Genomic DNA, 26,590 nt, shown 5'->3' with positions numbered 1-26,590 from the left:
AATGCCTATTATAGTTTGAAATTTTAATTAAAATATGAAATTTAATTAAATAAAGAAAAGTCACCGTCGGCAATGTAATGCCAATATATTTAATCGCTATAAGTTTGTTCTAACCGTGACCGTCGCCGTCCAGCGACTATTGTTTTATTAGTTTATAATATCCTTGTTATCATTTATTCTTATTGGATTGTTCGCTCTGTTGAATTTAAAAATTAGAACACTCGATTGTAGTCACAAGTGTTGCGTATGACGAACGGGGCAAACATAGTCACTGCATGCATTCGTTTTACGAATAAAATTTTTGGTCAATTTATCTGAAAATTATATATTCCGTCGTAAAATATCTAATATACTTAAGGTTATTCATAAATAAAAATTTTAAATGGATATACAGGAATGAAATATTAAACATATTTTATGAAAGGATCCAAATAATTTATATAATAATCTAATTAAGAACCAAATCGGTCTCGGTCTTAAAACAGCTAGCAATTTATATTTTTATAATTAAAATCTATCTATTTATATAAATATGCTAGAGCTAGTAAGTACGCTCTATGCTTCTGTTGTGTATTTCTTGTATCTCGTATTAAACCGTGCTTCTGGTCTAAGTATAATGTACTCACCAGAGATGTCGGTGGAGGGCCGCAGCAGCACGGTGGCGAGGAAGGCGGCGAGGAAGGCGACGGCGAGCACGGCCACCAGCCCCACCGCCAGCATCAGCCGCTTCTCCAGCTTAGTGCGCTGCGCCCAGAACGACGGCCTGAGGGAAAAACATGTTAATACTGTTTGACTCATTTTTTAATTACAGTTTTGGATATCAGGTAGACTGAAGTTTCCTAACACCGTAATATCGTCGTAGAGTCTGCGGTTTAAATACCTCATTTCTAACTATTTTATATTAAAAGAAATAAATTAAACTATAAATATAAAAAAAACTTATTTACAAAATTTACATATATACAAAAATGAAAAACAAAAATATAAAGACAAAAACACTACCATAAAAAATTATCACCATCACTGTCTTTGGGCAAGGTTCCCAAGGCAGCATTTCCTCTCTGAATTGCTATAGCAATCCTTTGAGCGAAATGTATGCCAGCTCTCGGGCCCCCAGAGACGTCGACCAAACGAGTTGACAGCTGTATTTGACAATTTTTTTGTATATACCTATGTAAAATTTGTAAATAAGTTGTTTTATATTTACAGTTTAATTTATTTATTTTAATTTTCTGTAAGTTTGATTATAATTGTAAATATTTTTCAGTTAATATAATAAATCACTTTATATTTTATATTATATTTTCTTTTCTTATAATACAGGACTAGCAGACGAGCATGCAGTCCGCCTGATGGCAGTAACCACTGCCGCCCATGGACATCTGTAATCAACTCCAGATAGGATTAGATATTCCTACCTGAGGTCGGCCACAGATGCGCCGCTACCCCTGAGGACTAAGCTGGAACGTCTCGGAAAAGTATGTTTCCCTTACTACACCCTTCAAAACGGAACACAGCAGCGCCTAACACTGCTGTTATTAGACAGATATAGGTGTGGCGGTGGTGCCGCCAGAGTCGAACCACAAAGGGTTCTACCACCTTGAATAGCCAGGCAAAGATAATTTATTTTTAAAATGAGTCTATTCGTATTAAAAATTAATCATCTCCATGCTGCCAGCTGGGAACCCTGCCCAAAGACAGCGATAGCGATCTTTTTTTATGGTAGTGTTTTTGTTTTTTATATTTTTGTTTTTCTTGTGTATATATGTACATTCTGTGAATAAGTTTTTAGTAGTACTTTTTTCAATTTATTTTATTTTAATTAGTATTTAATTTACTGTTTTAGAGTAAAGTTCTTTATTTTATAATAATGAAATAAATAAACCAAAATCATCAGGTAGGACTTTAATATTATCTGGGGTTGATTATTTTATAGATGACCATGAGCGGCACTAACTTCTTACCATCCGTGCACTGAATGCCCGTAATCTACTACATGTAAGAAAAAATGATATGCATATCGCAAATTAAATTATTCTTATAGACATATCGGGAAGATTAAAGGCGCGTCTACTACCGTATAAAAATGCGGTAATACGATGATTAAATCAACTCCGTACAACTTAGAAAGAGTAGAGAGTGAATTGAATTTCAAGACGTCATAAGAGTACATAAAAAATTATAACAAGCTTCATATAATCCAAAATGAACCAATTATCTCCAGGTTTAGGTAGATAGGGATATAACAATTTTGATTAGGAATGCCTCTTAAAGACAGGATATAATTACATATCCTTTGAAGACCAACGTAATACCGTATCAGTGGGGAGCGGGTTCTAAAAAATGGTGAACGGTTATTCTTTGAAGGAGAAAATTGCGGGGAAATTTTCAATTTGTTTTGCTAACCCAATTTCCCTGGCGCAATTTCCCTTGTGCTAAACGGGGGGCCCTCCTGAGACTGATCCATTCTTATGGCACCCTTAATTCAAACCTATTTCGGCGTAACAGTTTAAAAGTATATAAAGATGTAACGTAGCGTCTGTCTGTATGTACATTTTATTTGGTGGATTTTTTGTGAACATTCGCACGTGTACATTAATATAAAATTATGGTAGGTTGTTTTTTTGGCCTTTAGAGCATTTGTTATAAAGGCATTTTTGTTGTTAAATAAAAGGAACTATATAAGTCAAACCATCATTATGTTTATAATTACGTATTTTAATAAAAGACATAAATTGAAAATAATAATAAAATAAAATAAAAAGTTTTTGCTGGACCTTCCCTATTGATGTGGGTCTTCCACCTTATTGTAGAGTATTCACTCTAGAAAAGTTGTAACCATAAAAATTGTGAGTGCCTGCGATGTTAAGTGCACACTACATTTAGTTGTATTAGCAACTGCTCAAAAAATGCCTATATGTGTTTGTACATCTGTCTATTTGTGTAACTTAGGAATCGTGTCATATTAATATTATTTCGTATTAATCTAATATAACAAAGAATTTAGCAAATAGAAATTGATACTCCTTTGTAGACTCTTAGTCACTCACTTTTTCACTAGACAATCACTTTTGAAAGACGTGTACAAAAGTCATACATTATAGAGTAAGTATAATATATTTTTTTGCTGTTTACCTTCACCATGAATTCACCATTATAGCAAGTTACTTAAATGTGCATAATTTCGAAAATCATAAGTTAAGTTAAGTGGTTCTGGACATGAACTGGACTTTAGTCAGAACTCTTTATTAGGTTACTTAAACTAGTAATAACATTGAAACGACACGCCGCAATTGATTCCACGATCAACAACTCAATTACATGTTATTGTGTCGTTGGAGATGCATGTTTATAACGACGTCACATGTATTTATTGAAATAGCGAGTAGTAAATATACCCCATAAAATATAGGGGAGTTACACGTGTATCGCATCGCATTGCGGTTTGTGGCTAAGCGATGCGGCTCCGACTTGCGGCTTATTGCACTTGGTTTTGACTTTTTTACCGATTTCCTTTACCTTTTACTCTTCCGAACCAACATCTACATGATGCTTAGTGGCTGCTGCCGTACATAAACGTAATCAAACCCAGATAAGTTAGGAGTCCTGCCTGAGGTCGGCACAGCCATTGATACCCCTGAGGTCCAAGTTGGAACGGCTCGGATAAATATGTCTTCCTTCAACTTCAAACTGGAACACACAGCTACGAACTGCTGTTATTAGGGAGAAAAAGTAGGTAAAAGCCTTTGTGGTGCGACTACGTAGGCACAACCACTACACTTTATTCTAGTGTTAAGATATTATGTTCTGGTTTAAAGGGTAAGGGGCATGCATATATTTAATGGCGTTCTAACATAAGTCGGCGACGGTCGTCGGCCTCTCGTGTATGTATTAAGGCCCTTTATTTTCGTGGGAAAACCCGTTATGGGTTCCTCTCAGCTGCCCTCGCGGATTTGCCGGACTACTACCGGCTAAAACCCCGCGGTGTTCCTTTGGAAGCCCTTTGTCGGCACCACGGGTACGCTAGTAGCACACTTCCGCGGTCTCGACGGCGTTTGCCCTCGTCCGGGCTTGTCCGGGTTATGTATTAACCCTATAAGGTATACACATCACTAATATGAATATGCGATGCACCATCACGTCAATTGAACGTTTATTTGCAATAAACGTAATTCATAATAACAATATGTAAACAAGGATACACGCTACGTCGACACGTGAGATAAGACCAAATCAACTCACGTGCACTTGACCGACTTTCTCACGTTCGTAATACATGCTTATAATAATATATTTACTTTTGTCAGGTGGTAGAACCCTTTGTGGCTCCATTCTTGAAACACCACCAGTGCATCTGCTTCGACTAACAGCATTGGCAAGCGGTGGCTTGTTCTGGTTTAAGCGTAGACATGGTAGGGGAGATTATTCGAAGGTTTTAGTCTGCTGCGCATCTGTGGAAAGGCCCTTTCTAGGATTGATAACAGATGTCCATGAGCTGCAGTCGCTTAACGTCAGGTGGATGAAACGGTCATTAGCTATTTCTATGTTATAAACAACTCATACCTACACATAAGGGAAACACATAATAAATAAATACAAAGTAAGTTAGTATTAAAAAAATAATTCGATCATAAACATTCATGTCTTTTTAGGATAAGATGAACATCACAAAAAAAATAGAAAATACTTATTTTATATACATGTAGCAGCGTTATTGTACATGTAGTAATGATAATGACAGATGTTAAATATGTCTTTACTACTACCTAGGTATATATTACTCTATTGATTGGTTTTGGAGATTAGCGCGTACGAATACACCGACACTTGATTAACAAATTAAGATAATATCGTTTAAATACATAATATGTCAAACAAGAAATAAAACCGCGAAGAAAATGATCGCGCTTTGCCAATCAAAATAATTCAGATTAGATTCATTGAAAATTTTATCTCACGGGCGCGCACGCTGGCCGGCGAACGTGGCCGGTATTCACCTTAGAGTAAGCTGCGTCGAAGATCCCTTTAATGATTGTATTAAAGGTAACTATTACAATAACTTTGACGATGACAATAAAATGCAATGTTACAACAAGTTATTTGTCATTAGTGACATTTGTCACCACAATTCTTTGTTGATGTTGAAAGACATTGGAGTTGACAAAAAAAATATCTTTAACCGGCAAATCTTGACCGGTTAGAGTTAAACATTAGTTATGACGTAATAATAACGGCATTACTGGCCGTGATATCCAGGCGGTTGAAACTCGGCCTCTTGATCGAGTGGTCCGGTTTTTACCAATAAGGACTAAGCTGAAATGCTTGGTTTTTTTTAATAATGTAGGAGTAACAGATGAGCATACAGTCCACCTGATGGTAAGTGGATGCTGGACAGCCCATGGAAATACTCGTATGTAATCAACCTTAAATAAGATTTGATTCCTGAAGTAGGCCACAGCTGCGCATCTACGCCTAAGGGCTAACCCGGAATGCCTCAGAAAAGTATGTCTCCCTTACCTAACTCTGCAAACCTGAACTCGGCAGTGGCTTAACACTGCTGTTAGAAATAAGTGTACCGGTGGTGCCGCCGAAATCGAATCACATAGGGTTCTGCCATTTTAAAACCCAGTCCACTACACTCCGCTTGGCTGTCTATATTTTTTACTCGAAAAGGTCAATAATGACACTGTTGCCAAGTGGCAAAGACGCTGTTGCCAAGGATTGGATTATTCCCATAGTGACTTATTAAATCCTTAAAATATAGAGTCATTGTCGCTAACCTCAAAAGTTAAAATTACTGAATTATGTAGGTATTGCATAAATTTTGCATAGTCTGTAAGCAAAAATAACCTTAAGGGAAATTTTAAGAACATAATTATGCTTATTCATTAAACACGTTATAAACCTTTGTACAAGGAAAACCACAGATGGGTAGATGGCCGTGACGTCACATATGCTGTTTAATTTTCTCATAAGGTCTATTATCGTACTGGCAAAGCCTTCGGTCAAAGCCTTTTCAGACGAAACACGTTTAACGCTGTAACCACAAAACAAATTATAATTATAAGGATACGTGTGTGAAGGGTATCGTAGTCGGAATAAATAGTATAAATTAAATTATGGTAACTAAATTTTCTCGGGATTTTTGTTACATAAAAATATTGTGTTAACTTGTTATCGTTTGACATTTGACAATGTCTTGTTACTAGAAATTTGGAAAACGATGTTTCCTTGCCAAAAATATATTCTGTTTTACTACCCATGACATCATTTCGCATGTGGGCGTGGCAATTTCTTTTATGTTCTTCTACAACAACCTTCAAGGACGGTGAACAAAACGCGATCAGTACTGACAGGCTCAACACACTAAGTACTCAACACATTTAAGCGTAACAAATCTTGTATTCCTCCCAACTCTTGCGCAACGCATTTGTGATAGTATTACCAAACAATAAGCTATATAACTGCTTGTGTGATTTTACTTGAAAATTTACTATTAAATTATTACATTCACACGGTATGTGCATGTACAAGGTTGTGATGATACTAAGAGGCTCCGAGGCAAACCCGCTGATAATATTTTGCAAATACTTTGAAACGAATATGTGATTGTTCATGTTGATTACAATTCATACGCATGACAGAAAATAAATATGTGCATCGTGCATGTATTTCTGTGAAATCTTGACAGAAAAATAATATAAAAAGCAAAATGTGTACAACCTTTCATTAGGATTTTTGTTTTTCAAATTGTCAGCAACATTTATTATTTATGTAGGAGTAAACAATTAAAATTGTAAAAAAGTCAAAATCTATTTAACGTCTGTTAATTATTACTAAATAATCTATTATTTTTTCCCAACCAAAGATCGTAATAATATGATTTTTTTTTCTACTACATATTTTGCAAAACATTGGATGGATTTGTTATGAATCGCAGGCGTTACTGAAAAATATTGCGCAGATGGAAAAAACAGTCTTCAAAACAAAACAGCTGATATAATTTACATAAATTGTCAGAGCGCGATACAATTACGATGCCGCCGTCGATTCAATGGAGACCCATTTTTGAATGTCACTTTATCTTCATTGGTCGTAAACACTTTGGGACCTTGATCGCGATGAAATTTGCATTTAGATCGCTTTGCAAACGGTAAACAATGAGAAAGCGTATTGTTCTCGCTTTCGGTAATTCGATTTTTACTATCCGATTATGGGAAAAATCAAATTCAGTCGTTTATAGCTGAAAATCAAGTTACGTGTGTCATAAATTGTTGCTGTCCGTCGAATATCACACAATGGAGGATTTTTTAATAATCGAATATAGTGAGTGATAGTCTAAAAAGTATTAAAAACTGTTATTATGTAGTTAACAAAGTTGTTTATGGTGAAAATGTGAATTGTGAATGTGATTGAATTCCATGTGAATTGATTGGTGAATAGTGGTGGTCAGTTGACCACCAGTGTTGCGTGGCGGCATAAGAAGTGGTTAAAGAAGATTTTAATGAATGGCTACATTCTACGTTAATATACCACGACGTATTTGATAGTTATTATGCTTAATGGTGCAAAGATGTAGAATATGACCAATTATCTGTTCACCTGTGTATTTGTCTCAGGTAAGAATCTAATCTTATGTGGGGGTGATAACAGATGCCGATGGGCGGCAGTAGCCACTTACCGTCAGATAGACTGCATACACGTCTTCTACTCCTATATTATAAATATAATAAAATGTAAATTGTCATGCTTCCTGAATGTCACTCGTAATAAACGCATCTCAATGTCTGTATTTATTTTATTAATACCAGACACCACAACAGCAAACAACCACATAACCTGGTGTCAGTAGTAGAAGAAAGGTTAAGGGCAACTAATACATAGGACATCTGTAACAATTCCATGTGTATATTGGACATAATTGAACCTGATCAAATAACACCATGCTACCTAGGCGGATCTAATAACACCTCATAAATATCATAAAATAAAATAAATATCATAATCACAAAATCCGTTTAACAACACTTTATAAATTACAATTAAACCGTTTCGACTGTAGAGGGTACCAAATATTGAACATACAAGTGTTCGGAAATTATTACCCTCCTTCTGTCGGTAAAGAATAAGTATTCTACATCCGCCGACCCCCTCTCCCCTACTCATACACAAATAACACTGGTCAACACTGTTTTTGTCACATGAAGTCAGTGGTGATCTTTTTTTAATGTTGGCAACCCTTCATTAAAAAACAAATATTATTTCCCTCCAATCAGGTCCAGTTTTTTGGTGACACCTATAGATACATTTCTAGCCTTTAATTAATCCATCGATCTTAAATAAATCGATTCCAAAAAAATCGAGGCCCAAAGAATCGATTGTAGGAAATCGATCTTTGATCTTTTCGGCGATCTTTTAAAAAGGGCGAAGTTTGCGAAAAAAAGGTCATTACGACCAAACAAGCACGGGAATAGGTATGCATCTGCAAAACATATCTATAACACATTAAACCAACATCGAAAAGATCGACTTTCGTTTTCATAGGATGAAAGATCGATTCACTGAATCGATCCATTACTGGAGATCGATTACAATAATAGATTATTTTGGGCCAAAAGATCGATCGATCTTCGATTAATCGATCTCAGATCGCCCTACTAACCTCAAAACACGTTTTTATAAGGTAAACTTTATTTCGGCAACTGTATAACTACTGTATTTTACTAATTTACATTTTACATTGTTTTGGGGTGTAACATATCTTTAAAAATACACATGCTACACTCTCATTTGGATTTCTTTCCCACAAACTGGGGGGCTATGAATGATAAGCAAGGCGAGAGGTTACATCAGGACATTTCTTCGATAGAGAAAACCTACCAAGGGAAATGGAGTCCACGAATACAAGAAAATTATTGTTGGAATCTTAAAAGAGACCAACCAGATGCTAAATATTCTCGAAAATAACATTTATAAATTGTACATTTAACAGTTACTTCTTTAAGTATAGCATTTTTTTCTACATATACCTACAAAGATATCAAATATATGTTTCTATGTCACAAGGATACCTGACGGGTCATTTTTTTTCCTAGATGTATTATTGTTTGTAGGCCCTAGTATATTCAAAATTTGTCATAACAATACGTGTGACAAAAAAAAAATTGTTGACCAGTGTAATTATAGTTTAAAAACTAAGAACCACGCTAAAATCTTTACCCTAACGATCCTGATGAGGAGAATGGGACAAAATTATTAAAATCATGTATTATCATCGGTTCTTGATAACCGTTCGAAGTGGGTAAAAATCTAGTTCAAAGATTTCGTCATATACAGGTCTAGCTAATAAAAACGCGGTAAAAACAAATACACAAACATCCAGAGCCATAACAAAATAATCATTTACATATATTCTCAGCCAAGGATTGAACCCGGAACCGTCTGCATATCGACTCCGGTCGTAATCGTCATTTTCATCGACTTCAATCTAAACCCAATGCACTTTACAACCAAACAGCTGTCGTAAAATCGTGATTCGATTATGCAACGCTACAATCGTAATAAAACCAAGTAATTACGTACTTCAACATCGTACGTCACTTTCTGCTTCTCAGGGGTTTTCTGATACAATGTATTTTTGTAGCTGTACCTAACCTACCTAACCTTTTTTATAATATAGGAGTAGCAGACGAGCGTGCTGCCCGCCTGATGGTGAGTGGCTACTGCCGCTCATGGACATCTTTAATCAATCCCAGGTAGGATTAGATATTCCTAACTGAGGTCGGCCACACATGCGCCGCTACCCCTGAGGACTAAGCTGGAAGGCTTCGGAAAAGTATGTCTCCCGTACCACACCCTTCAAACCACAGCACAGCAGCGGTAAACGCTGGTGTTATGAGGCAGAAATAGGTGTGGTGGTGGTGGTGCCGCCGGAGTCGAACCACAAAAGGCACCACCTTCTGTCCCACTGCTGGGCAAAGGTGTGGAGACTATTCACCATATTGCTGCAACACGAATTCCTAGAGGAAGGTTGGCTAGTGGTATTCTAATGATAATATTTAGCATCGACGGATTTACATGCCTTCCAAAAGAAGCTTGCATGAAAGTCACTAGTGGCTACCCATCCCAATCCCGACCGCACCCGACGTTACTTAAATTTGTAGGCCTAAACCGAAAACGTATCAAGCTTTACAATAATAATGTTAAACACTTATTTTCGTCACATTTAATTTAAAATATCCTGATATGTGGATTCACCTTAACCTAGAAAAAATAGTGATATTATTATGATTTGAATATATAAGTGTAATTTTCTAGAATCAATTACATTTTTGTATTAATAATTTTATAATCTAACAGTGTTTGTATTTTTAAAGGTACAAGAGTGAAAGTGCCGTAAGCTCTGTTTATTTGTTTAAGCATCGGTTGTGGGGCCGTGGTTCGTCGCCCTTGGAGACAATGAACCTGGACCGGTCCGGTGACAAAAACTTGACCGCCATGTTGCATAATCGTGACATGTGTAGGGATGCGCTTGCGCCGATACATGACCGTGCTATTGGATCGTATTTAGATTGCAGTCCAATTTGTGTGACAGCCAGAAAGTGCTTTTGTGGTCTTTATTGGGTTTCTGTTAAGTTCGTATGAATGTTGTAATAATTTAAAATCCACATAGTTTTGTTTTTATATACATACTAGCTGACTCGGCAAACGTTGTGTTGTGTTGCAAAAAAATGTTAAGGGTGAACAACCCTTATCACTTAGTGGTATGAAAAATAGATAGTAGCCGATTCTCAGACCTACTGAATATGCATATAAAATTTGGTGAAAATCAGTAAAGCCGTTTGGAGGAGTACGGTAACTAACAGTGTGAAATAAGCAGCGCTGAACACTTCTATTATTAAGCAGAAATAAGTGTACCGGTGGTGCCTCCGGAGTCGATCTGAATAGGGCTTTAACACCTGCATTTTACATACCCGTAGTATGTAAAATAGTTATGACTTACCAACTATAATGTTGACGTAAAGCACCGTCAGGCTACACGTCAAAGAGTTGTGGTCAGTGCCGCCCATGGATAATTGTAATCAACCGCAAATTAGATTGGAATTCTACCTCACGACAATCAAACTATAACAACTAACTATAATGTAAGTTAAGATATTAAGTACGTTATTTTTAATTAAGTTTACGGGACTTTATAAGGAGGAGGTTTTTTATTAATTAAATGTAGATTAACCAATTCGAGTCGTAGGGTTGTGTATACATCTATGATTATAGTATAGGTTCTGTCTACCTGATTTTTAGAAGTACATTATTATATTGTAGTTGTATATTAACTAATATATTACAAAGATACGAGATTATAATTGCACATAAATCAAAACTATTCAAGTGCACGTAGTATTCAACGATAGCAAATGACGTAATGATATGGATTTTTTATCTCAGCTATGGATATAATCAATTTTATTTTTAATCTTGGATTCAATTTAAAATTGTATTGTTTGTTTTGATTCAAGTATGACTTCAGAAGCGTAGGCACAGTTTATGTACGCGACATTAGAGGGTACATGTGTACATCCATTTTTTAAGCGATTTGCATAAACATTTTATTTGTATTGATGATGGTAGAACCCTTTGTGATTCAACATCGAAGGCACCATCGCTACGCATTTTTGGCTAATAACACAAATTTAGTGTCTGCTTTGAAGGATATAGTAAGGGAGACATACTTATTCGCGGCGTATTAATTTAGTTCTTCGGAGTAGCAACGCATCAGGTGCCAATCTCGAGTAAGAATCTAATCGTATCTGGGATTGATCACGGACATCCATGTCCGACAGTAGTCCCCATAAACTGCATTTTTTACTACTTGTGCATTAAAAAAACAAATTAATCTTTCGGTATATATTTTCCTCTTTTTATAGTACTTGTATATAATATATGTGAGATAATACCTACATGATTAGATTTTTTAATTTGTTTTCCCTTTTATTTTTATTTTTTACTTTAATATACGGTCACCTAACCTTATATGCAGATGATACATGTCTCTTATTTCGGAAATTCAGCTCAGAAAATTATGCAAAAAGCTCAAAATGACTTAGATTTACTTTTTGAATGGTTTCAGTACAATCTTCTTTCTATAAATATATCTAAAACTAGCTATACAATAATCTCAGCAAAAAATAAAAAAATGATCAAACCCTAGAATTAAACATAAATAAACAACCCATACAAATAAAATACTCTGAAAAATACTTAGGATTGATCCTTGATAAAAGATTAACATGGAAGGCAAATATAGACAGCATACAATCAAAAATTACACCAATCACAGGTTGTCTACGAAATATTGCTAATTGTCTTCCAAAACAAGTTCGTTACAACGTATACAATTCCCTAGTCAAGCCACATCTAGAATACTTGACAGAAGTATGGGGAACTGCAGCACCATCAAATCTTAAAAGATTGCAAATTACTCAAAATAAAATAATTAAGGTGTTATTTCATTTTGACTACTTAAAATCTTCAAAATTTCTATATGCCAAAACAAAATTGCTAAACTTAAAACAAATGTACACATATAAAATACTACTACTAATACATAAAATCATAAACAATAAAATACATTCTGAAATAACCTTCACCAAAAACTATCAGACACATAATAAAAAACTGAGAAATGCCGAAAATATTAACTTACCTTTCCCTAGAACTCGATATGGATCTAAAAACCTAATGTTTGAAGGGGCCAAAATTTACAATAAATTACCAAAAAATATAAAAGAAATTAAACCTATAAGTATATTTAAAAAGAAAGTGATGAAATATGTAATAGAAAATATAAATATATAATTTAGTTAATAGTTTTAAAACAACATTAATATACATAAAATTCAAAAATTCAAAACAAGGCTGATGGCTTCTGGGTAATATATAAATAAATATGTATATAATATATAACATATCATAAGCACGCTCACTGTAACAAACGTATTCATAAGTTAGCATAAGTTGTCTTGTAAGTGAAATTTTGTAATTTCTTAAGACAATAAAGATTCTTTAAACCGATATTCCAACTCTGAAGAAGACAGGGAGTGAGTTTAAAACGTTGTACGTGGTGATTGACATTAGCTATGGGAAATAAAAAAGGAATTAATTATCATCGTCAACCTGTCATTTCTACGTACCCACATATATAAGTTAGCTGTGGATATTCAATTAAGGAGGTAAACATTTTTATAAACAAGTTAAGTGGCCAATCCACTTATCAATAATCACACAGTACTGGTCGTATACCTGAGGTCAAAGATTCATTGCTACCTTTGCCTGAGTTCACAGTATCTTACTTCAAAGTAAGTTAGACTTTATAACCTCAGGGGATATACCTTTAATAGTCACAGATACTTCTAGTACATACTTAACATTTATCCTGAAAATCTTTGTTTCTGGAAAAAATGTATGATGTTTAATCCGAACTTGTAATTTATGTTTAACGTATCTAAAGACATGTACGGTGCGAAGGGCACTTCGGGCGGCAAATCGTTAATAAAATTTCACAAATTACAATTTTAATCAAATTGAGCATTATCGAAAAATTCAGTGTGAACGGTGACTAAGATCGAATCCTAAAATTTTAGAATGGAATAATTCTTGAATTAATTATTTTATACAAGAGCACCTTTTTTCTCAACATAGCACCGGGCATTCTGCCTAAGCTCTACCTATGTTAGATATCGCACTACGCCTCTTCATGTGTTTCCTGTCGCGCGCTTTTCGTCTACACGGGCAATCAACCGCACGCATGCTACTTGCATCACATCCTTTCATACACACGCACACGCGGCCTGAAGAGACTGCAGCGAGTTAATTTGTGTTTGTGGGTGACACGCGAGCAGTTGTAAACATGCTTGATAGGAAAGATGCCGTTAAGACAAAAAATCAATTCCGCAAGTCTATAACTACCAGTGATTATTAAATCCGATAATCAGATAAACTGCATTTCTATGCCATAGCAAAATAATGACTATAAAAGTTAACGAATACCTATGTACGAAACGTCTATAAACTCGTATACCTTATCGTTTCGCAATAAACTGTACGATAGCAAGATAATTGCTAATTACGATAGAAACATCGAAGTAATTGTCTAAAAACTACGGTTTGTTATCTAACGATTGAGATTGGAAGGTTGCTGATTATGATTTTAACAATAGCTAGGGCTTATGTTTTACTTCTGTGTAAGTATTTTATGTATTGTATCCACGGTTCACTTGGCTGCAAGAAACAACTTTTTTTTTAATTTTTTAACATTACGTATTTCTTTATTTTTAAAAATGTTTGTTATATTATTTATTATTACATATTCCAAATTGCTGGTTATTTTTTATAATTGAGGTAATTAAACTTTAATGTTCAAAATGTGTCAGGGAGTAGACTTGCTACGATCCACAAGATTCTGTGCCATAACGTGTTAGAACATAACTTGCTCAAAACTTAAACTTAAGCAAAGGAATAACACAAAGTACTTTCAAGTGTCTATAACGGTTCCAGAGATAGAGTCCTGTGGCAGACGAACAGACAGCGGATGCTTAGTAGTAGGTACGGAACCATAAAAATAAAAGATGAGAGATATCATTGTTTGAAGTGAAAAAATACGCCCTCTGTGGTCATCAGTTGAACAAAAATTTGCTATTAAAATTGCATCTTGAACCTTATCCCTATCTTTCATTGAACTTTCAGTTTAAACCTATTTTGTATCCTACGAGCGCAAGGCACGCCTTTGACATAACACAGTTCAATTCACTTTCTAAATTTTTGAAACAGTTTCTTATGGTCCGTTGTACAATTCACTTTTAATTTGAACGGAATTTTACGTTCACATCAGTATATTAAGCACCATCTGATAAGTGAATATGATATATAAATTTATTTTAATTTGTAAAGATAAGTATACTAATTAATGAATAAAGTCTAATTTTCCAGTGAAATAAAAACGAAAGGCGCATTATCGTGGTTTACTTGTGTAGGTCGCAACAGAATAGAGCATAAACTTAGAATTTTTTTAGATATCTATGGAACAGAGTCATGCAAAGTTGGGTGTGTCAGGATTCGCATAGGTGACTGCTAGTAGTAAAATTTCGAACGCGGTTCCGTGTTTTGGTGGGCAAGGAAACTTTAACGGGCCTTTCGGTCAGTCTGTCTATTTAGCGTTCACCTAATTTTGACATCTTACAATGTGTACTTGAAAATCTGTACCCTTAGTATGAGTGTTTACGTTTTTACAAAAATGACTGTTTTGGATTTATTTATGTATTTGCCCATACATTTCCAATCAGCGCCCCCAGCGGACTGTGACACAACTTATTGGAAATGTATGGGAAATACGTAAACAAATACAAAAACAGTCATTTTTGTAAAAACTTAAAAACTCATACTACCCTTAGTATGAGTTTTTACGTTCCGTTACGTTTTTACTGTTCATCTTTTAGAGCTGACTGTGTTTTTACTTATTATTAATTTATTAAGTAAATGTATAACACAGCTGCACGTAAACGCCGTGTAAGCTGTCGTGAAAGTAAAATTTGCCGTTCCTTACTTAAACATTAATGGGTGACTGTAATTGCAATAATCGGTAACGACTAGAAGGGAGCAGTTTTAACTTGGTACGATCATGAGAGGGAACCTACATGCCTGTGAGTTCTTAAAAAATCTCAAAGGACTTTTTGTAATATAGAAGTAATAAATGACCATGCAGTGGATCTGATGGTAAGTGGCTCCTACTACCCATAGACATTTGTAATCAACCTCAGATAAGATTAGATTCCTACCTGAGGTCGGGCACAGTTAATTGTAGAGTCGAACCGCAAAAGGTTCTACTACTTTTTAGGTATGTGAATATCATGGCTTAAGATTGGGAGGGGCCCAATCTGAGACCTTTGCCTAGCTTCGCCAACCGATTACTATCTCCCAGACAGTAATGTCCTGACGATGACGCCAATACATTTTTATAAGCCGTTGTAGGATCGGTTTATAAAATTTAAATGCATATCACGTAATGACACATTAATTTTCTACTACTGTGCACGGGTCTCCTCTCAGAATATGAAGAATTAAGCCATAGTCCAGCACCACTGTTGGTAGATTTTTTATTTTTTTATAATATAGGAGTAGCAGACGAGCATGCAGTCCACCTGATGGTAAGTGGCTACTGCCGCCTATGGACATCTGTAATCAACCCCAGATAGGATTAGATATTCCTACCTGAGGTCGGCCACAGATGCGCCGCTACCCCTGAGGACTAAGCTGGAATGCCTCGGAAAAGTCTGTCTCTCTTACCACACCCTTCAAACCGGAACACAGCAGCGTCTAACACTGCTGTTATTAGGTAGAAATAGGTGTGGCGGTGGTGCCGCCGGAGTCGAACCACAAAGGGTTCTACCACCTTCAAATTTACACCTTTACATATCGCTATCACTTGCTTTTAAGGATTTAAAAAATGGAACTTACTTGGAATTGTTCATCATATTGAAGTTTGTTGACATGTACTCGGCGTCCCCACTGTGAACAAAAGAAAACTATCATTAATAACTCGGTAGGTTCAAATGTTTAACATGATTCTGGTGCTTAAATTGTTGCCGCTTATTCTGCCGTCGCGTCGCAATAATACAAAATTATAGCAACAACAAACGCAATAATTGCAAAATTATAGTTTGAGATAAAAGCGTTTAAATTTTGTATTTCTATATGATCTAGTGCAAATACTGCATTTTTCGTTACGATTTGACCGATTTCCAATTAGTTTTTTTTTTTACTTTTTTATCCATTTCTGAAAAAACTGAATGACACCAAAATATCAATTACTGCGTTCTTTATTACGAGGTAAGTATTATTGAATAATAAATCTATCTAATATTTTTAGTATCAAAAATCTGAATTTGTAAATCCCTTTATATTGGAAATTGCCAAATTACGAACTCTGAGAGGTAAAATTTGGATAGATTACGTGTTACATCAATAATCAATTAATCATCAATATACATATAATTGCATATCGACGAAATATATCCTGCAATTTCCAAAACGATATAACACTGCTTAATGAGTGGTAAGCAGGAGTAGCCAAATGGCGTAGATTTCGTCCCCCCAAACTGATGGCCTGGGTTCGAATCCCACGTGCAATTCAATTTCATAGTTATTTGTGAGAAAACCAACTTCAGAGGTCTCAGCAATTCTGAAATGTATATCTAACAGATGGCTAACAGTGGACAGTAATGGCTCGACAACGGTCATAATATTGAAATGACAATGGAAGTGGAACCGCAAGCCGTCCTTGGCATTACAAGGGCCAGTACACGCCGCTATCATTACAGGTCATTAGCTATTGTCTATGAACAATGGCGTATAGTAAGCGGTAAGTCGGTTATTGTTTAGGAATAATCATAGGTAAGAAATATCTCGCTACGGGAATTATAGTCCAACGGTAATCGTGTCAACATTCAGGTCATTAAACTCCTATATATTCGTTTTGATGGGATTTGGGCTTAAGCATTCTAACACATTAGGTCTCTATTATTTATGGTCCTATGTTTTTCTTTTTATTTAATATTTTTTAAGTGAGTGGGTAACCGTTTATATACTTCAAGAATGTTTTAAATTGATTAAAATAAAAATATCATGACAATATTTAAATAAAATATAAATGGTACAGCATCATACATCCAAATTGGTGTCAAGGTGTTGATGATGTGTTCTCAGAATGCTGGCAACATTGCCTCGTTGGACAGCGCGACTAATTCGCTACTCGAAGTATGTGCAGTAGTAGTAGTATTATTGTTTGAGAAATTACATCCTTTTATTGAAGAAAAAATTGTTAACAGCTTTTCACATTTTTTTATCTATGTGATTTACTTGAACCATCATTCTGTCTAATGATGATGAGTGATAGAGTTCCGCTCGAAAAATATCATAATACTTATCAGAAAATGTAGGTCTTCACATAATTTCTCTAAATTTTATATATCCTTGTATATTTTATTTTATAAATGCATACATAAACTAATACGTATCTACCGTATGTAGATATAATTACAATTTTTCCCAGCGTAGAATGTATAATGAATACGCAATAATCACATTGTACGAGTAATATGAACAATAATAAATAATCGTTCCATTAAACATATTATTACCTTTACAAAGAAACATCAAAATTTCTAGAAATATACATAACCACATGTATATATATATATATCTTGACCATTACGACCGATCACGTTCTTACAAATTGTTGAGCATACTCCTTAAGTCTGGGTAAATTGCTGGATTGGGTCTAACGAGCAATTTCCTATATTACGACGTCTGTGAGACATAGCTCACACTCAATATAACTAAGCTAACATAATATACGATTAGGATATATGTGTATATTCGCGCGCAGATAAATTTGTCTTCAAAATCCGATATTGTCCTATAATAACATTTCTGCATAGCATTCTTATAATAGGTACCCGGTTTTACCGAAACGGTAGTATATTAGTGGTTTATGTTAGAAATAGGAGTGGCGGGGCTACCTCCCGGTAGAGCCATACGTTTCTATAGCAGACACATTTTGGAAACATTTTCATAGTTCCGTACACAAAGTGTAACGTCAAGTCGTAATAGGTAGACACTTGGAATATTTACAGAGGACCTATGTGTAACGGTGACCTATAACCACAAATACCAAAAAATAAGTAAAGCTTGAAAATTGTTTTTCTTTATCTATTGTACCGTAGTAGGTATAAACAGTTAAAATTTTCAGACGGCATTTATTTCTATGACTGCAATAATAAGAAATCGTAAAAAAAGAAAATGTGATTTGGTAGTACGGAACCCTTTCGTTTGCGAGTTCGAGTCGCCCTTTTTTAATATATAGGAGTAGCAGGCGAGCATGTAGTCCACATGATGGTAAGTGTCTACTGCCGCCCATGGACATTTGTAATTAACCCCAGATAGGATTAGATATCCCTACCTGAGGTGGCCACACCCCGCCGCTACCCCTGAGGACTAACCTGGAACACCTCAGAAAAGTTAGCCAATTATAAAAATCCCCGCTTATAATGAAGCCATAAACGCATGTAGTCGGAAGCGGCGCGTGGACCGGTTTCGCTAGGCGATACTCGCGGATGCTTTCTACCAGTAATTGTTGAGTGTTACCAGTAATTGTTGAGTATTACCAGTAATTACACCAGTTCCCACTGCTCTCGGCTGCGTCTGTTTGCTGGAATGTGTTTTCTCGAGCTCTCTACTACACTATATTTGCAAGTTGGCATTTTAATCATTATATCGTCATGGTAAAGAAATGTCGCGGTAATTTCTAGACATAGTGTTTTACCTTGGGATTTATTTGGGTCGCAATGTTGGGGAGATAATTTTAATATGCCCCTCATGTATATATATTAATAATTTCAGAACTGATAAGTCATTATCACTGCTGATAATATTGGATTATCATATTTTGATTTTTGTTTTTATTTAATTTCGAATATTATTCCGATTCTAGGTCTTACTAGGATTTTGTGAAATCACTAAAAACCCTCTTCATATGGATAATAATATAAGTAGTCAATCGTCTACTATCTGGTCTCCTGCATGCTTTATATTTAAAAAAAAAAATGTCTGTGGTATGAATGTACATTATACAGTGCCGCTAAAGCAGCAACGCAATAAGTTTACAAAAACCTACTTATTCCAAGTGCAACCTATTAAAAGAAATAAATGTATGTAACATATTTAAAAAGCCACGTGGCACTGATAAGTCACATGCAAGGGGCGCCCTTGACTTTGTAATCCTTACGTGCATTGCGTGCATGGTAATAATCATGAAAGCGTTTCTTTTGTTGAATTCCTATTTTTACATCGTCCACTTGAATTCCGTTGCGGCAAGGCTACGCCATGGTGACGCCGCAGTCCTTTATGCCTGCCATACATACTATGGGGCACCGGAGAGGTCTGCCTGTTCAGTTATGGCTAGGCAGGTACAACGGATTGTGTGTGGGAATAGACCTGTGCAGTTTTTGAACCTGTGGAGGCGACCGCTGCAAGATAAAAATCAGTTCTTTCCTGTGACACCGTATGCCGCGTCATCGTTTTTGATCGATGTCATCGCTACAGAACTGAACATCGTTCAGGAACACCGGAACACCGGAACACCGGAACGATGTTCCCATACACGCTACCGACATGCGGTTGGCCTGTACAAGCGACAGTAGCGTGTATGACTCTCATTAGGAATCAAATTCACGAGCGACAGTATATGTTGACAACCGTCAGCAATTGTCGACGACTGTGGTCGACTGTTGCCGGACTAACTAATGGACTAACGGAAATTAAACGAACAGAATCAGAATTTTTAATTCAATAACAATGATTCTAAATATATTTGTATATTTTCTATAAATAAACATAATTATAGTTTAAACTCTATCAATTCTAAGCTAATAATAAAACAGGACCAGTGTTTTATAAAAATAATTTGTAATTAAATTTAAATTTGACGCCGACTATATTTTTATGACACTTACGTATTCATAACCAATGCTTTGTTCGAAACCAAAACCGTATGAAAAGCGAAAGTAACCTTGATCCTTATACGGTTTTGACGTATGTTAGTCACCAAAATGTTTTATTAACTTTAGTTTACGGTAATACATTATGAAGTACGAAACATTGTTGGGTAACCTACACATATAATAAGAGCGTAGCTTCGCGTGTCTGTACATTGAATTTATTTACGAAAAGTAGATGTAATCCGTCTGTAGATGTAGGTCAAAACTTAAACTAAACCTTACCTTAGCTTAAAACAAAACGCACCAGCCATCGAGAAACAAAGGAGGATATATGGAGATTTCAACTAGTTTCGAAACTCACAGGGGACCATGGCGAAATACAGAGTAATTCCTACCTTCGTGTTGCCGGCCAACAAATGCAAATGCAATTTCTTTATACCCCACGTGTGTGCGAAGGCCAAGGGCGGCGTGCTGCGAATATCCCTTGCAAATGTCCCCGTTAGCGTGGATACACTTAGAATTATTAAGCGGCTACTTCCTGCCTAGGGATTTCCTTCCACGATATGCAAATTGCGCACCGATGTGTTCTAGCAATAACGCAAACTGTTGCGGGTATGTTCTATGTTTACTTATTTATTTAGAAGGAGCAGTGATGATAGCCTGGTTGGAAACTCGAGACTTTGAATCGGAGAGACCGCGATTCGTATCCCATCCAACTCGGATTTTTCAAAGATAGGTCATGTAATTATTAATAATAACTTGCTTAAACTGTGAAGGAAAACATGGAGAGAAAATCAAAATAAGTTAACACAGCTTCGCAAGGTTCCTTTAAAAAGAAGAAGAAGAATTTATTGCACAAATGTTTTTATTTACAATATTAACTTAGGCTTGTGGAGCTGGAGACCATATTCTTAAATGCATTTCATTTCATGACTTAACACACAATAAACATAAGTTAACGTAATTGCGGCTACAAGTAGTCACGCAAATTTAAACAGTAACGCGATTACCCAAGCAGTAATTTATCAATTATGTAAAGTTAACTTATTATATTTTGCAGACATTTTGCATTCACTTATCATTATCCTAACTCATATTATAAATGTGAATGAGGGTTTGTTTCTTTGCTGCTCTAACACGTTTTTACTACATAACTGACTCTCATGAAATTTTGTATACACGTTGTCAGGGGTTCAACAAAGGTTCGGTACCTTTTATCCCGAAAAATAAGTATCCGATATTTACCTTTTACTCGCGTTTTCGCTCGCCGGTAAAAGATATGGTGTAGTAAATACAGCAATTATAATTAATATGTAGCACGAATGTTTTCACGGGGTACGCTTTATACTTTAGTTTTACTTATAGTAAAAGAAATTGAGATTTTTGGTAATGAAGTAAAATCGTTATTCAACTGTGAAAGGAATCCAGGACTTTATTAAATGAATAGGCGTATATCAAACGATGTCTACGCTAATCGAATCTACTAGAGTAAAACGTTATATTAGTAGTGACACCGACACAATAATAACGTAGGAAACATTACCCGAGTGGTCTGAATTTCGGCCTCACGCAGGTCTAGGTCAGATTCAAGGCACGTGTGCGAGGCAAAACACGATATCCTTGATGTTTTCAAAGTTATATCGGTTTGATATTATATATATTATATGAATTTATCTAGTGTTCACTCAGTGTTTGAGGTTCGACCATAACATATTTTAGGGTTCCGTACTTCAAAAGAAAAACACGCTTATAAGACAACGCGATCAAAAGAAATTGTAATTTATGTCGTAAAAGCGATTTCAAAAAGTAAATAAAAACTACGGTACGTTTCAAAGAATAGAGCTATGTAACGGATAGACAGCGGAGACGTAGTGATAGGGTGCCGTCTTTACCATTTGGGCACGGTACCCTAAAAGGTCCAACCCGTGCCCAATACTGCAATAAAAAGACATAGTAAATATGGGTCTCAACATGCTAGAACATCGTCACCGCTACTTTACAACATTAGGACGTGCCCGGTATAATTCATAGCGTCATTCGCTCGCAGTACATCCTCGAGCTAATGTAATCAATCTGCGTTTTCCTCGCGCTTGACCAACGTATGTCTTAAGGGCGTTTCACTTAAAGTAAATACGAGGATCTAGTATGTATGTTGATTTTAATTTTAAAAAAGTGTTCACTAGTTTTTTACTTTATTTTATTTTTACGGCACCTCTATTATCCAGGGTTTCGTACGCTTATACTGCCTACCCGTCTATCCTTCCGATCGTCTGTCCGTCTGTCACTGTAATATGTGAACAGTTTAAACTTTTACAATTCATGCACGACTGTGGCCACTATACCAATAAATACTAATAATAAAGAAAAAATACTCGTAATTTGGTGGTATGGAACTCTCCGATACCACCCTAAAAGAAGAAGTCGATCTCTGACTTTGCGAAATAATAAGCGCATTGTAAATTGCAAGGATTGTTACTTGCTTTTTCAGAAAACATCGCGCGAAGCCCTATATGTCTGAGAACTTAGAATAAATCCTCGGAGGTTTATGTGCATCTACCCTTGAGCAGTGTGATGGATTATTATGATCTCTCTCTGAGAGAAGATCGTTACCAGGATAAAGAATCAGTGGATGATGATCTCACTTAGTGATCTTAGTTTCAAAACGGGTTTTAGCTTCGTGCGCATAACCATTATTACTGGATTAAAACAAAAGTTGCTAGGTAACATTAATAACGCCACTACATACGCCAATTTTATATTCTTCTCATATTAGACATGTGCTTTATCTAAAGCTTAGACATGTTCTTCATGTAGCGAAAAACTTCTTACGGCAACAGCTTATACTTGACACTGGGATTTGGGTAATTTATTCTTAAAGAGGGCTACTTACCATCAGTTGGACTGCATGCTGTTTTGCTTCTTCATTATTATTAAAACTACCTAAATAATAGACAGATAAATCAATTGAATTTACAAAGATTGATATATTTTCAAGGACTGAAGAGTAGAAATCTAGACCCGTCATTTACAATAAAAATTAGATTGTCGGAGAATATTTTGCTATATTTATGACGGAAGTTTCGCAATTCAGTTTTGGTCTATAGATACTGGACAATAGAACTTAACAAATCGATTGCATGGTTGGGAAATGTATAACAAAAAGTGTGACACAGGTTCCAAGCGATTACATTATAACACTGAAAGTGTCAGTATTCTTTGAAATTGTTACAACAGGATTGGTTGGTGGAACGGTGGTAGAACTCAGTTGTTTGATGGTGGACAGCATAATTTTTGCTACTTGTATCTATAATAAAAAATATTTTTCCATCAGATTTATAAAATTCCTATAATAATATAATAATTTGATATAAATCTATTTCCGGCATAATTGAACAGTATAACTTAGCACATTCGTATGAGGGGGACAATTCATAGGAGATGGAATACTATCTAATGATAATGAATAATGCGTATAATATTATTATTTTCTAATAATATCCAGCTATGTACTTTGAACCAATTTACTAAAAGCCGATGGCCCTCGCAGGTTTGACAAACACCATATCGCCTATGGCAGTCCAACACTGCCTATGAACTGGATTCGCAGGCAGTATAGTGGAAATACCAGTTGATGGCAGAACTTTCACTTAGAGAGCTAGTCTTAACTAGCCTATTGGGTTATTTATGTTTCTTATTGCTGTACTTAAGCCTCGGTTACTAGGACAGGGCTTCTAGGTCACCTTATCGTTTTTATGTGTTATCGAGCTTATAACCTGTAATACAAACGTATATGGCTTTCGAAAACGGTACATGAAACCTACAAAGCCCAGCGTATTATATTAGAAGAGTAAATGGTAAAGAGTAAAGGGATAAATTTAGATTCTAAACTACAATGGAGCCCTCAGATAGCAAAGTTATGTAGTAGACTTAGTTCGGCAGCCTATGCGGTAAAGAAGATAAGACATCTTACCGATATACCAACCGCTAGGCTTGTTTACTTTAGTTATTTTCATAGCATTATGTCTTACGGTATTCTGCTGTGGGGTAACGCTGCTAGCATAGATGTCATTTTTATACTTCAAAAACGTGCAATTAGAGCCATTTATAGTCTTCGCCCCCGTGAGTCCTTACGAGAACTGTTTAAATCTATAAATATTTTGACAGTGCCTAGTCAATATATTTATGAAAATATCTTATATGCTCGCAAAAATTATTCTTCTTTGGAAAAAAATTATAATAGGCACAGTCATAATACTAGAAATAAAGATAAATTGGCCATACCTCAATTTAGATTAAGCAAGGTGTGTAATTCTTTTATGGGGAACTGTATTCGTTTCTACAATAAAATACCAAAAGACATTATCGATCTATCCGAGAAAAGGTTTAAATCTACTATAAAATTAACTTTATGTAAAAAAAGCTTATTATAATGTAAATCAGTACTTAAATGATAAATCCGTATGGTATGACAACTCCAGCTCCAACATCAAAAATTAATTATATGTACCACTATGTAAAATTGTATATTATTTACTCTTTAAAAGATGCAAATATGCACACGTATGGAGTTTCTTGCGCCGCTTCTTCTCCATAGCGAAATACCTTCCGAAGCGGTGGTAGTTTGTTGACTTTCAAAAAGTATTCTATATGAATCAATTTTGAATAAATGAGATTTGAATTTGAATTTGAATTTGAATGAGCATGAAATCCACCTGATGGTAAGTGGTAAGTGTCGTAAGTAACCATGGACACGTATACACAGCTTTAAATAGGATAGGAGTACGAGCTGAGGTCGGCCTCAGATGCGTTGCTGTCCTTTGAGAACTAAGACTGCCATGTATAAAATAATATTGCGACGCTCTTCAAAATCAGAAGACAATAGTGCATAGTACTGCTATTATAAGGCAGAGTTAGTATTAGGTATGCCAGTGGTTCCTCCGGAGCCGAACTATGGCTAACCACCTTTAGGCAAATGGTCATGATAGGATTTTTGACCAAGTGCTGTATCTGAATATCTGAAAGGTATATTTTTAAATTTATCGCAAAAAAACTCTAACGTTTTGTTTTTCTACAGCCGCATGTAACTAAATTATATTACAGTCAGAAACGAAGACATTTGCACCGCAAATTGAATCGTAGTAACTTTGCCAAATGTACGCCTCGTGGCTAGGGGCGGCACTCGCGGAGAACGACCTTTTTATTTTACTAGGCATGTTTGCGATTCAATTAGAGCCAAGAGAGAGCTAGAGTCAACGCCGCTTCTTCTCCATAATGAAACAACTTGCGAAGTGGCGGTAGATGTATGGAAAAAAGTGCTCTGTAAAGTTCGTTCAAATGTGAGGTTGGATTTTTACCTGATCTGACATAAGAAAACAGAAAAGACTATAAAACATTTTTTTTTTTATAATTTACAAGTAGTAAACGAGCATACAGTCCACCTGAGGATGGAGTGTATGCTGGTTCATTATTACTGCTACTGTGACAGTAGCCATAGCTAATTCAAAGCAAAGTAGTCTGAGATTTGATCCGTAGATTCCCAAAAATCTTAAGGATTCTTAGTAAAAAAAAATATATATATATACAGGGTGAATTTTTAAAACGGGCCTTCAGGGCCAAATCCGAAACTATAAGGATTAGTGAAAAATGCTAAAAGGAGTTACGAGGCCGATTTTGATAAAAACTAAAACTGCATCATTACTTTTTTAAAATAACTTTTTCCCTAGCCGGGAATCGAACGAGTTCATTTTGAAAAAAAATGCAAACTCTATATTATTCCACTATCTGATAGTGTTGCTTATAAGGATCAAAATCTGGAAAGTAATGATAAATGACAAACTAAAGGAAAAGCCTCAATTTTAAGAAAATACATATTTTTTCATATTAATTTGGCAGTTAAGTTCCCGCCATTCATCAATTTAAACATTTCGTGTATTAACATTTTTTTTGGCTCAATGTTTCTAATCATTCGAAATGGATGTTTTGTTTCCCAATAATTTATATTTTTATGTCCGACTTAGCTAAGGTTATTTTTAGGACCATTA

At 35.5% G+C, this 26,590-nt stretch overlaps 1 protein-coding gene across 1 annotated transcript in view; it reads right to left on the bottom strand.

Moving 5' to 3' along the window:
- Nep2 (M13 family metallopeptidase neprilysin 2) overlaps window positions 1-26,590 on the bottom strand; it is an 80,681-nt gene that overhangs the window by 34,401 nt on the left and 19,690 nt on the right. The window contains exons 2-3 of the mRNA XM_073074328.1: window positions 16,510-16,560; window positions 627-763 (exon numbers count right to left, since the gene is read on the bottom strand). Coding sequence (XP_072930429.1) covers window positions 627-763; window positions 16,510-16,560 — 188 coding nt within the window. The remainder of the gene's footprint in view (window positions 1-626; window positions 764-16,509; window positions 16,561-26,590) is intronic.

This window comes from Epargyreus clarus, unplaced genomic scaffold, assembly GCF_041222505.1.
Source record: "Epargyreus clarus isolate Ecla_fem2 unplaced genomic scaffold, WU_Ecla_fem_2.2 ptg000007l, whole genome shotgun sequence".
NCBI lineage: Eukaryota > Metazoa > Arthropoda > Insecta > Lepidoptera > Hesperiidae > Epargyreus > Epargyreus clarus.
The sequence above is the reverse complement of the archived record's forward strand: the minus strand, read 5'-3'. Positions and strand labels throughout refer to the sequence as shown.